The sequence below is a fragment of the Nannospalax galili genome, unplaced genomic scaffold (assembly GCF_000622305.1).
Source record: "Nannospalax galili isolate Female #2095 unplaced genomic scaffold, S.galili_v1.0 scaffold615, whole genome shotgun sequence".
NCBI classification, from domain to species: Eukaryota; Metazoa; Chordata; class Mammalia; order Rodentia; family Spalacidae; genus Nannospalax; species Nannospalax galili.
The window spans coordinates 37,538-50,501 of NW_008336950.1; the positions used below are offsets into that span (position 1 = coordinate 37,538).

Sequence of the window (12,964 nt, forward strand, 5' to 3'; positions counted from 1 at the left end):
AAATTTCACACACCCACAAAATTCTTCATTTCAGGTTTGGTCTTCCCCCTCTCTCCGGTTTGTATAAATCCAGTTTCTATGGGTCTGATTACTACTGGGGGAGAACAATATTCCAAATCTTTCAACAACAGCTAACATCATGACCCATTCGCTGTCACAGGTGCTCTACTCCAGTTACTGTCAGGGAATACTTAGTTCCCATGGCTAGGTAGCTTGAAACTCTGTTTCCAAGTGCCAGCTACTATGGTGGAGCTTTGTCTTTTAAACCACCAAACCAAAACTTAAGAGAAACAAAGTAACTTTCCCAAGAGCATTAGTGGAAGGGCGCATAGGCTGCAGGAAGGTGGAGGGTAAACTGGACCCCAGAGGTCAGCATCTGAAGACAAGCTGACGGCCCTCTACTATGCTGTGGTGACCAGTGTTCAGATCTGGAAGGAAGTGAAAGTGAGACAGCCATGGATCTGGAATTTCTCAGCAAATGGAAGATGTACCTGCCATGTGAAAATGCTGCCTCATTAACGAGAATTAGGATATTCATTATTGTCTTCTTTACCCCTGTTCTATGTTCTGTGAGCCTTGAAGTCTCCTCATGCAACAAAGGGCCAAGAACGCAAAAGGTCACAAACAGCCAAAGTGTAGAGACTAAGAGTCTGCAGAATGCTGGTCCTTGGACAGGACTCCTGTATTAAACTTCACCCACTCAGGACTCAGGGACCATTGTGGAAGAGGGGGCGGAAAGATTCTAAGAGCCAGGGGAGGTGCATGACTGTATGAAAACAGAGGCCTACAAGCTTCTGGGACCCTGCTCATATGAATCTACAGCAATGGTGTCAGCATGCACAGGACTCATGCAAACTCAGATAAAAACCCAGCATAGAACTGGAGAAATGGACAGCTGACTCCAATCTTGGCTGAAGAAATACTGGCAACTGATCACTGCTGGGTGAGGAAGAGCTGATCTTCCTAAAGCAAGGGACTCTAGATAGGCTGACTAGATCTCAACCTTGTAGATGAACTGGCACTGAGGGACATCTAGGGACACTAACTTGACACAATAGGCCTTAAGACAAATGACAGAATGTATGACTGAGAATGTAAGATTGAGATGTTCTGTATGAAATACATAAAAAATTCAATTAAAAAAAGTACTCAAATCAATAGTTCAAATGTCAATGTTTAGCTGAAGGGGATTTTAGGAAGATAAATTTGGGTGATGTAATTGTTAGTGTTAGGTCAGGGATTTCTGTACCTGCTGGAAAATAAGGACTGGTAACCTGCCCTGGGAGGGCTATGAGGAAATGATTAGAGTCAGGCCAGTTCTAGGTGGCATCTGCTTTTTGCTAGATGTGCTCTGGGCCCTCTTGCTGCCACTGTGTAGTGACTGGAGCTGACAGTGAAGGGAGGGGTCTCTCCCTTTGCCTCAGAGCACACTGGGTCCACTTAATCCAACCCACCCAAAACCCAGGCAATGCTGGCAGGAAGGTTCGCCACACTTCACCAAATTCTAAGCAACTTCATGAAACTTCTTTTCCCTGACACCACCTTCAGTCCACCAGGCCAAACCACATCCAAGGTCACCGGTCAGGATGACAGGAAACGTAACTTCTCTGGTTTTGTTGTAAACAGGGAAAATAGTGAAAGAGTTCAGTCATTCAGTGTGGCCAAGTTTACCCTCCCCTTCCGCAGACTGCTGAGAAAGAAATCTCATGCTGATGTTCTGGTCAATTAAAAACTTGCCATGTCAATGCACAGGGGCCTGAAAAAATGACAATCCAGGTACACAGCTAAATGACACAATCAGTTGTTACAATCTTTATTAGTCCTTGGCTTTCTCTTACTATGGCTTTTTAAAAGTAATTTTTAAGGTGCACGACTCTCTTGGGTTATTCACTTTAGAAAAGATTACAGATAACATATTTGCAGTGATTGGTCAATGTACATAGATTCAGATTAAAAGACATCAAATAAATAAAAAATGCTTTAAATTAGTTCAACTTTGATATTTATATTATACTTAAAGATCTAATTTGAATCTTCAACATTTATTATATGTCGATACCATTATTCCCGGTCCTTCCAGCAATTTCTAGACTGCCTCAGACAAGATGTAGAAAGAACTGAACTCCAGTCAATAACGTTACTATCTTCATGTAACAGAGCTTCTGCTCCCAACAGAGAGCCACGGCGGAAAACAATTCCCGGATACAATGCCCTGATCGACTATGGAGAGGAAACAACACTGTGCACACAATAAATACCACATGGCTGAGAACAGCAGCGTTCTGGTCCCAGCAAACGAACACTGACTCCTTCCAAAGTCCAACTTCGGTTGAGAAATGCTGAGGTCACAGAGCCACAGATGTTGACTGCCTCAGTGCAGACCCTGGAACAGCAGGTCCAGCGTGTGCATGGTCTGAGTGGCGCCTTTCCTTCAGCAGCAAACTCATTCTCAAGATTCCGGAGTACAGTTCCAGTCTGTCAAAATGCTATTAGGTCCTGCCAAGATTTCCACTAGGCCTGCTGTGACCAGAGAAACCGATCACATTTTTCAAGCATGCTTTGTATCAACGCTCTGAAATTCCAAAGAAAAGAAACAGGCAAATTTAATTGTCTTTGTTCATTCTTTTACTGGCTAATAAAAAATCTAAAGACTCAGGAGGACTCAAAAACTTAACTGATCCTATGGATCAAAAGACACAGCTGAAATCTATAGTACAGCTCGCTGGTGGAACGCTTCCCTAGCACATGTGAAGCCTCAGGTTCAATCCCCAGTGTTGGAAAAAAAGGAAGGAAGGAAAGAATCAACAGAGGGAAAAGTAACCCGTGGAATGGGAGACAACGTGAAAGTCATGTCTGGTAAGAGGCCAACATTTATAAAACGAAAAACTCCCACAGCAACTCAACCAGCAGCCGACTCTAAACCGGACAATGGCCTTAGCCATTCCTCCAAAGACGATACACAAAGAGACCCAACGAGATGCTCATGCAGCACCACTAATTATTGGGAAAATGCAAATCACAACCACAATGAGCTCTCTTCCCCACAAAAGACATTAGCTATGATTGAAAAATACAGCAAGTGTTGGGACTGGAGAGCCAGCCGGCCGTTGAGAGCACTGGCTGCTCTGCCCTTGTAGAGGACCCAGGTTTGGTTCCCAGCACCCACGTGGCAGCTCTCTATCATCTGTAACTCCAGTTCCAGGGAGTTATGCACTCTTTTGGCCTCTGTGAGCATTGCATACCTGCAGGCAAAACAGTCCTACACATAAAATAAAAATTAAAAGAGAAATAACAAGTGTTAACTAAGAAGACAAGGACATGTTTGAACCCCTGTGCGCCATAAAGTGTTTCCACCACTGGAGAAAGCAGTGTGAAGCTCCACTTCTGGGCAAAAACAAAAAAACGAAAGCAACTGAATATGGTGGCGCACGCCTTTAATCCCAGCCCTCGGGAGGCAGAGGCAGGTGGATCTGTGAGTTCCAGGCCAGTCTGGTCTACATAGCAAGTTCCAGACCAGCTGGGGCTACAGGGAGACCCTGTCTCATAAAAAACAAAGAAAGACAAAGGAAAGGAAAGGAAAAAGCAGCATCATAAAGGGGCTTCTGCACTCAGGTCAAAGCAGCGAGACCTGCGACAGCTCCAAGTGGAAGCAGCCAGTTGCTTCGGCCAATGCATAACAAGCGCATTCTGACACAAGCTACAACACAGACAAATCCTGTGGACCCTGTGCTGAGAGAAATCAGCCCGCTGGGCAGCCCTAATCCCACAGTCCAAAATTTAAGAAGCTTCACATTTCAGAATACCTTTTAGGTTTTCGGATTAGAGATGTTCAACCAATGACATCTATACAAATATCCCCAAATCCAAAAATCTGAAACCTGAACCATTTGTGTCCCCAAGTGTATTGGGGGATACAGACACTCAGCCTGGACTATGTCATTCCATTTAGTCAAGGTATCTGAGATGCTCACGCTCAATGCGAAGAAAGACGGCTGCCAGAGGGCGGAGGAATGAAGAGCCGCTTAATGGCTAGGGCACTTCAGGTTCAAAGAAGACACTCTGGAGGTTGGCCACACAGCAGTGTGCGTCCACTAACACACACCTACAGACACTCCAGACTGCAAACTACTTTTGCTTTCATTTCTTTTTTTCTAAGACTGGCTGTTGCTGTAGAGTCCAGGCTGGCCTTGAACTGAAGACTGTCCTGTCTTCCCTCTGTGTGCCATTGAACTGAAGACTGTCCTGTCTTCCCACTGTGTGCCATTGAACTGAAGACTGTCCTGTCTTCCCACTGTGTGCCATTGAACTGAAGACTGTCCTGTCTTCCCACTGTGTGCCATTGAACTGAAGACTGTCCTGTCTTCCCACTGTGTGCCATTGAACTGAAGACTGTCCTGTCTTCCCACTGTGTGCCATTGAACTGAAGACTGTCCTGTCTTCCCACTGTGTGCCATCACACTTGGCTTGCTTTTTGCTATTGTTTTCTATCATATCTATTTTACCACAAACAGAAAAAGAAAAAACCTTGACTGATTATATATTATCTCTCTCTCTCTCTCTCTCTCTCTCTCTCTCTCTCTCTCTCTTTTTAAGATTTTTATTTTATGTGTATGAGTGTATTGCCTGCATGTGTGTAAGTGTACTCATGTCATGTGTGTAGTGCCCACAGAGGTAAAAAAAAACACTCTCTCTCTCTCTCTCTCTCTCTCTCTCTCTCTCTCTCTCTCTCTCTCTCTCTCTCTCTCTCTCCTGACCCTATGGCCTTATACATACTAAAAAATACTTGGTCACTGAGCTACAGCCCTGGCCCTCTTCTTACTTTTTGAGACAAGGCTCTCAGTAAAATTTCCTACATCTCTGAACTTGTGATTCCCCTTGGATTACAGGCCTAGTGACCTAGCTAGTATCAATAATATTCTTTTAAAAATGAGGACACATCCTATTTCAGCACTCACAACCCAAACAGCATCTTAGTCACAATTTCCGGTAAAACATTACTTGGCCTCCCTTCATCACTAATCACAGCTGAGTCTCAGCCTCCTCATGTGTAGGGAGGGCTGGGACCACGGGGTCTCTGTAGACCCTGTCTACCTCTGCTCGTGGGTTCTACACTCTCCAGGCATCACAGGGAGCATACAGCAGGCTGGCATTACCTCTGCCTTTTCTCCGCGATCCTCAGCATATCACAGGTTCTGGTAAACTTCATTGATACTTCAGAGGTGAGTCCACATTCCTGCAGCAGTGACCAGGCCCGGTCTGGACCCATGGCCTTAGCTAACAGGAGTGCCACATTTTCCACAGTGATGGGGGCAGGCCCATCACTGAGGCTCACATTTAGTGACTCCTGGGGCCCTGGCCTTGTGCTCCTGTTCTGCAGGAGATGTAGGAGAAGCTTCCATTCCTCCACAGTCTCTGGAATCCACCCTACACACAGAGAAACGACAGTGTGTCTGACGACTCTTGGCACAGTGGCTCCATAGACGAGGTGGTCAAAACTGTGAAAACATTTAGTATCAAAGCAAACACATCCAAGAACATAATTTCATACCTTACCACAAATTTTCTGAATGTCTGTTGACTATTTCATGATAAAGAATTTAAGAATTAGCCTCAAGCTTCCTGGATATACAGTGAGAACAGAACACACACAGCCTTCCTTACACTCTCGTAGCAACCAAGGCTTAAATATAGGTGCACAGCAACACTTAGACACTGCCAGGTCTATGAGGAAAAGAACATGGAGCTATACCATGGCAGTCTGCCTGGAGGATCTGAGGAAGTGCTGTGAGCAGGCCCCACTGAAGCAAGCAGCTGCATGACATGATATTTAATATGACGAGGGTACACCAGGGCACAAGCATGCAGCCAGCACAACGTCCAGCAGCGATGAAAGCGGAGGGGAGGGGCTGCTCTAGGAGGGGAGGGGCTGCTCTTCTGAACAGGAAGCACAGATGACAAGCCACAGGAAAGAACCTGGTGAGTTCAGCATGCTACGACCAACTCAATATGAACTTTATGAGTTCACGGCAAGGAGTTCCAGGGAAGAAAGTCATGGGACTCAACTCAGATTTTTATCTCCATTACCACTGCGTGTGTATAATGTGCATGTACGTGGGCATGCACTTGCCGTGGTGGGCACGTGGAAGTCAGAAGACAGCTCTGCTCTTCCACGTTAACATGGATTCTGAGGATCAAACTCAGGTCATCAGGCTTGTGTGGCAAGTCTTTACTCACGGAACCATCTTGCCAGCTCCCAGTTTTTGTTTAAAAGATTCTGACTGCTGAAGGTAAAGGGTTTGGTTAAATGTGGGGAGAGTGGAAGCCAGATGTCCGGCGACGGTCTGCAGTGGTCTGGGCAAGTAGCTAGATCAGAGTGGTAACAGTGAGCTAAAGAAGGTGGATGGGCGTGCACAGTTGGCAAAAAGTGACACGCCTTGGACAGTGACTGACATACATCATTAGGAAAAATGTCAAGGTAAAAAAGTCCTACTCAATACACCAAGGGCACAAGTAACTCATTAGTATAATTATAATAACAAAGTATTAGGTGTACTGTTATTTGAGTGGGAAAGACTTTAGGTGCTATTTTCATTATGCCTGGTAAACTGTTATTTTTTTCTCTAACAAGCATATTACATTGTAACTTTAAAAACACAAACTGTGGCCAGGCGTGGTGGTGAACATCTTTAATCCCAGCACTTGGGAGGCAGAGGCAGGCGGATCTCTGTGAGTTCGAGGCTAACCTGGTCTACATAGGTAGTTCCAGGTCAGCTGGAGCTACGAGGAGACCCTGTCTCAAAAAGACCAAAAAACAACAACAACAACAACAACAAAAAACTGTGGGGCTGGAGAGATGGCTCAGCAGTTAAGAGGACTGCTCTTGCAGAGGACCTGGATTTGATTCCCGGCACCCACATGGCGGCTACGAACCATCTTTAACTCCAGTTCCAAGGGAATCCGACACCCTCTTCTGACCTCCATGGTACTGCACGACATGGGTGCACTCACATACATGTAGGCAACATACTCATACACAAAAGATATAAATAATAAATATTAAAAAAAAAAAAACACAAACTGTTTCTATCTTGACTCTGCTGGTATTGTATCTGATATTATATCTGTAGTTCTAGTCCTACAAATCTGGCTAGCTTTTTCATTTCAGGAACAAAAATGACATCAGAATTGTAGCTGTGACATCTGAAGTTATCCCTTGACTTCTTGATTCTAAGTTTCTCTCTCCCATAACAACAGGAATGGAAAAAGACAGCTGGAGTGAAAGGCCCTGGGTCCTCCTGGCCGAGTTGCTGGGCTGAGCATGCTGTCAGACAAACAGAACTAAGACTGCCTCTCTCAGTGTGAACGGACTCTGAGCATTCAGCTACTGGGGTGCCTGAATCCTGGCTGCCTGACAGCCATCCAGTCAGTATTGGACTGATGGAAATCTGAAAAATAAACCAAAATACCTGTGAGGTCTTAGGGAATCTGACTGCTGCTGCACTTCAAGTTCATGGTAATGAGCTCTAACGTTTGACTGGACAGTCAGCAACATGAGGCAATAAAAAGGAGCCACAAAACAGGTTGTGAGAAGGCTGTGTCTGAACTCCAGTGCCAGCATTTACTAGTCCTGTGACTCTGGGACATTTAAGAATCCTTTCTGGGCCTCAATTAGAACTTTAAGGTAGGAAATAATAGTAACTATCCCAAGAGTTGCTACCTCATTTAAAACAGCACATGGCGGGGGACAGGGGCGGGGGGCAACTGGAGAGATGGCCCAGTGGTTAAGAGCACTGCCTGCTCTTGCAGAGGACCCGAGTTCGATTCCCAGCATGCACATGGCAGCTAACAACCATCCATAACTCCAGTTCCAGGGGATTTGACATCCTCTTCTGATACAGGTGCACCTATCTACATGCAGGCATTATACACATAAAATAAAAAAATAAATAAAATTTTAAAAATAAATAAAACAGCACATGAAAAACATGCAGTGTAGTGTTTACAAAGCAGCAAACGTACCTTAAACAGAAAAGCTCTCATAATGCATAAAAGGATGCAGACAAAAGCTCACACATTTCATAACCACCTAGAATTATATACACAATCATGCAAATGTTCACCACCTGTGTTTACTGAACAGCGAGAAACGACTTCTAAACCCCACAATAAAAGCTACCAGTCGGGTTCACGCACCACTGTCCCCTTCCATCAGGCTCATGTCATTCAGGTACAGGATGTTGGTGAAGGCTTCCCTTCTCCTCTCCAGCTCCAGGCAAAGTGTGAGATATCCAGGCCAGAAACTGAAAGGGACCAGAGTTGAAAAAAGGAGCAAGAATTATGGGCACCGAACTACCCACACGAGCCACCTGTGGCCATTTAGGCTTACACTGATTTAGAGTAAATAAAATTTAAGAGCCAGCCTTGTGGTGGCACCTGACAGCTACGTGAGGCTACTGTATTGGACACTGCAGCTGAACATTCCCATTACCACAGAGAATTTTATTAGCAGCCCTGACCTAGTGCATTTATGAAACAAAGCTTTATATACTTTCTAAGCTTTAAGATTTGATACAAAATCTCCAGACTTCTCCAAGTTCTCCCAGACACTTCCTTCGGTTGCTGGACAAGCTTCACTGCACTTTCCTCCGCAATGCCCTTGGCCTGCTCCTTTTGCTGCCCTGCTAATCACCGACCTACTCACCCCCCACAGCAGCTCCCTGCAGACTCTTCCTTCTCCAACACTCCTCATGAATGACACCAGAAATAATCTACTTTCATCCCGATGTTTTATTTTTTGAGACACAGTCTCACTAAGTAGCCCCAGCGGTCCTAGAACTCACTATGTAGACCAGGCTGGTCTTGAACTCACAGAGATCCACCTGTCTCTGCCCCCTGAGTGCTGGGATTAAAGGCATACGCCACCACACCTGGTTCATCCTATCATTTTTGTACCAAAAAGTCTAAAAAAGTGCTGGTGAGGTGGCTTAGCAGGTAAGGTGCTTGCCTAACATCCTGAATTGGATCTCAGAGACCCCATGATGGAAGAAGAAAACCAACTCCCAAGGACTGTTGTCTGACCACCACATGCACATCATGGTATGCACAAACACGTACCTATGTGTGCACATATAAATAAATAAATAAATAAATAAAACCTAACTAAATAACTAACTAAATAAATAATAAATAAATAAATAAAACCTAACTAAATAAATAAATAATAACTAAATAATAACTAAAAGGGTCTCTACTGAGGACTGAATTCTTCTGACTAGCTCTCAAGGTCCCACATGAGCTCACCACTTGTCACCTGGCCAGCCTCATCCCTCATTATCAAGGAACAAATATGTATCACACACTTGTCACTGCATTAATTCCCCCTGAGAAGACAAACGTCCCTCTAAAAGATAATGATTCAGGTTGAGCATTAAGATCATCAAGCCATGAATAATCAACTTGTGGTCAGCTGCTCCCCTCACCAGACTCACCCTACCAATCCTGTCCAGTCTTCAGAGCTGACCTCCAAGGCCTCACCTCCTTCCTGAGCCCTGCACCAGGAATTCTACGAAGCCTATTCTGATCTCTTCCCTCTTAGAAATCTTTGTCCACTGTAACTGGTACTTAAATAATACCTACTTGCTTGAGAACTGGTGCTAGCAATTGAACAGAGGGAGCAGAAGGGACGGGCAAGAGCCATCCTCTCTGTCCAGTGCACACATCAACTTCAGAGGAAAGCGGTGTTTGTGTCACTTAAAATAGTACATTTATGTTCCAGTAACAAACTGAATTTTCAAGTAATGCAGCACAGCAATTCAGGCCTTACACTAGAAAGTTAGTCACCAACCCTAATCTTTACTTTGGCATCTGGGAAAACCCTCACTTACCCACAAGACCTACAGATGTCAGTCATTTTCTCTTTGGTTGTAAAATCTGCAGGAAGTTTAATCAGAAGAAGAATCAGCTGACTGTAACCCCAGGAAAGCAAATGGGAATGAGGCCTGTGAAATGACAAATGTCAATAAATCAGGAAATAACTGCAAAGTGCTCAGCAGTGATCTGCTGGTAAGACTACAGTCTATGTACAGTCCTTTATTACTATATTTTTCAAACATTTCTATTTGGCTTTTGAAAAACTGAAAATAGCTACTTTTCCAATAACCTGTTCATTCAAAACAAATCTCAGAAACTCAGGGGCTGGGGTAGAGGTTGGTGCTAGAGTGACAGCCTAGAATTCAGGTGGTCCTGGGTTTGAGCCTAGCACTGAAACAAGCAAGCAAACGAACTGAAAACACGACTCCAGTATGCACTGCTGCTGCGTATCTTGGAGACTTGTGGCCTGGGGATAAGACAATGAAAGCAGGGGTTTAGCAGCGGGGGGACTTCACGGGAAGAAGCAGGGATGCTCCTGATGTGACCTCAGTGTTCACTGTCGCAGGTTCTTTTTTAATCCTAAATCAAAGTTATGTCTATAAATTCACTGACAATATTTGATTTTATTTATTGTTTTTATTTTATGTGTATGAGTGTATTGCCTGCATGTGTGTAAGTGTGCTCATGTCATGCAATGCCGCAGAGGTCAGAAGAGAGTGTCAGATCCCCTGGAACTGGATTTACGGACAGCTGTTAGCCACCATGTGGGTGCTGGGAATCGAACCTGGGTCCTCTGCAAGAGCAGCCAGTACTCTTAACTGCTGAGCCATCTCTCCAGCCTCACAAATTTTAAACACAAACACACACACACACACACACACACAAAAAAAATGGGTATTCACAAAAGAGCTGTAGGGAGGCCAGTTTAATGAAATTATGTGCAAAATTGTACACGAATGTACATTTTTCTGGGAGGATCATGAGATTTGTATAGGGTCTATGACCCTCAAATTGTTCAGAAAGACTAGGCCATCCACACAATCTCAGTATTCGCAGCACTTGGGTTGATTGTTTCCATGGCTAATGTGAGCCCAGACTGCTACATAGGAACATCTCAGTCCCACCGCAAAGGAATGTCCTCAGAGGAGGGCTCCTCACCTGGGGTGTCCTTCATCATCCACAGTGAGTGTGCTTGGTGGAGCATCATGGGACACTGCCAAAAGCAGCCAGTCCAGTCTTAAAGACTCCGGCTGCAGAAGGAACTCAAGGAAGGATGGCCTGAGAGAGTTGGGAGAAAAAGTCATCGGTTTTCACAGTGAGAGAAAAGTGTGGTGCGTAAAGAAAATGTGATTAAAGGATTAATATCAATGTAACAGATGGAAAACCTTGAAAGCACCTCTACTACAACATGTCTACACATGCTACTGAAAATATAACAGTCTGCTAAAGGACTGACAGAACTGTAGGAAAATAAGGAAAAAAACAAGGGGCTGGGAGTGGGAGTGGCGTGGCAGGCACAAACCAATCAGAACACAGAAAGGAAGTCAGCAGTCTGATAACTAAATGGGAGCTTACAACCATGGAGAGAAAGGAAATGACGGGCCAGCCTGGAGAGAGAAAGAATAGGTGCTGAGCTCCGCCCATAGCTGGGCCCTGGCCAGTGGAGGAAGCAGGTGCACTAGCTGGCAGAGGGCTAAGCAAGCTCGCTTGTTCTAGCAGAGGCCCTGAAACGAGTATTTACTGCTACTCTAGGACCCAAGCTGCTGAGGGAGGTGAGTGTGGTGCGTGTACACCTGTGGTATGTGCTGTGTGGGTGGTAGGATGATACAAAACGGCCTGTGGTGGTTAGAATGAGAGATGTCCCCCACAGATGTGTTTGAACATCTGGTCCCCAGATGGGCTGTCTGGAGGTGTTACAGAACCTTTGGGAGGCAGAACCTTGCTGGAAGAAGCAATCGCGGGGGCGGTTGTTTTGAGGGTTTATAGCCCCACACCACTTCCTGTGTACCATCCCCCCCCACCCCCGCAAGTTTCCTCTGTGGAGATGAAATGTCATCACTTAGCTTCCTTCTGCCGTGGACCCATCTTTGTGGAACCATAAGCCAAAAGAAGCTCTATCTTCTTAAGTTATTTCTAGTCGTGGTATTTAATAACAGGACGGTAACGAATACACTGCCCCACCCTCATCTCCCACAACAGTGGCTCAACCTTGTGGCAGTGACAGTGACAATGTAACAGCTGACACAAACGATGGTGCTCTACCAAACGGAGAGTCTACAAACACGCCTCCTCTCACCCCTGATCTTCAGGCCTTGATTTCACAAGACTGTCTAGATAGGCCAAAAACTGTGCAGGACATTGACGGCAAAGCTGCATGATGTCAGAAGGCGAGATGGATGGATAAAACCTGATGAAGGATCGAAGGGCAGACTCCCCAAACTTCTCATACAACCTGCATTTGAAACAGAACATATTAGTATCCACCTTCGATGAGACAGTATGGCTTGGTTATACTAAGGGCTTATTAGCAATAGGAGCTGCCCAATGTGCAAATGAGTAGAAATGTTAGATACCAAGTCATAAAAATTTGCATATTTTAGTTCCTAGAAACAACATACTGGACCACCTACCGGGTAGCATAAGCAATCAACAAAGGACTATCAGAAGGAACCGACCCCTCTAGTAACTTTAATCTCGTCGGTAGGTCTCCTTCCTCCACCTCCTGGTACATGGGATTGGAACTTGCCATTTCTGAAAAATAAAGCATACCCCTTTCCCTTCATCTTTGTTGCAAATATTCATGAACACATTAATTCAACAGTCAACCTCCACTGTGTACACCATGGCGAGCAAGGTCCCCACTGTAGGAAACAAAACCAAAACCAAAGAGCACCAAGATATAATCTCTATTGTTCGTGATCTTATAGTCTAATTGAGAAATAAAACAATAAAATGTTAAACAGGACAAAATAATGACTATGGTAAGTGACTATTATCTTTGAAAAAAGTAAGTATGTAGGGCTCTGTGTATCTACCATTTATATTTACATATAAACTACAAGCCACACGTACCTCCCATCAATGCCAAATTACT

At 44.7% G+C, this 12,964-nt stretch overlaps 1 protein-coding gene across 2 annotated transcripts in view; it reads right to left on the reverse strand.

The window, feature by feature from the left end:
• Nucleotides 1–1,785: 1,785 nt before the first annotated feature.
• Nucleotides 1,786–12,964, reverse strand: part of Hps5 (HPS5 biogenesis of lysosomal organelles complex 2 subunit 2) — a 39,370-nt gene continuing 28,191 nt past the window's right edge. Inside the window, exons 17-23 of one of the 2 annotated variants that reach the window (XM_008831692.3) lie at nt 12,501–12,621; nt 12,167–12,322; nt 11,029–11,148; nt 9,885–9,998; nt 8,194–8,300; nt 5,154–5,424; nt 1,786–2,572 (exon numbers count right to left, since the gene is read on the reverse strand). In XM_008831692.3, coding sequence (XP_008829914.1) covers nt 2,512–2,572; nt 5,154–5,424; nt 8,194–8,300; nt 9,885–9,998; nt 11,029–11,148; nt 12,167–12,322; nt 12,501–12,621 — 950 coding nt within the window. In that variant the 3' untranslated portion in view covers nt 1,786–2,511. Of the gene's footprint in view, nt 2,573–5,153; nt 5,496–8,193; nt 8,301–9,884; nt 9,999–11,028; nt 11,149–12,166; nt 12,323–12,500; nt 12,622–12,964 lie in introns of those variants that run through there. The other variant, XM_029562879.1, reaches the window with a different exon arrangement.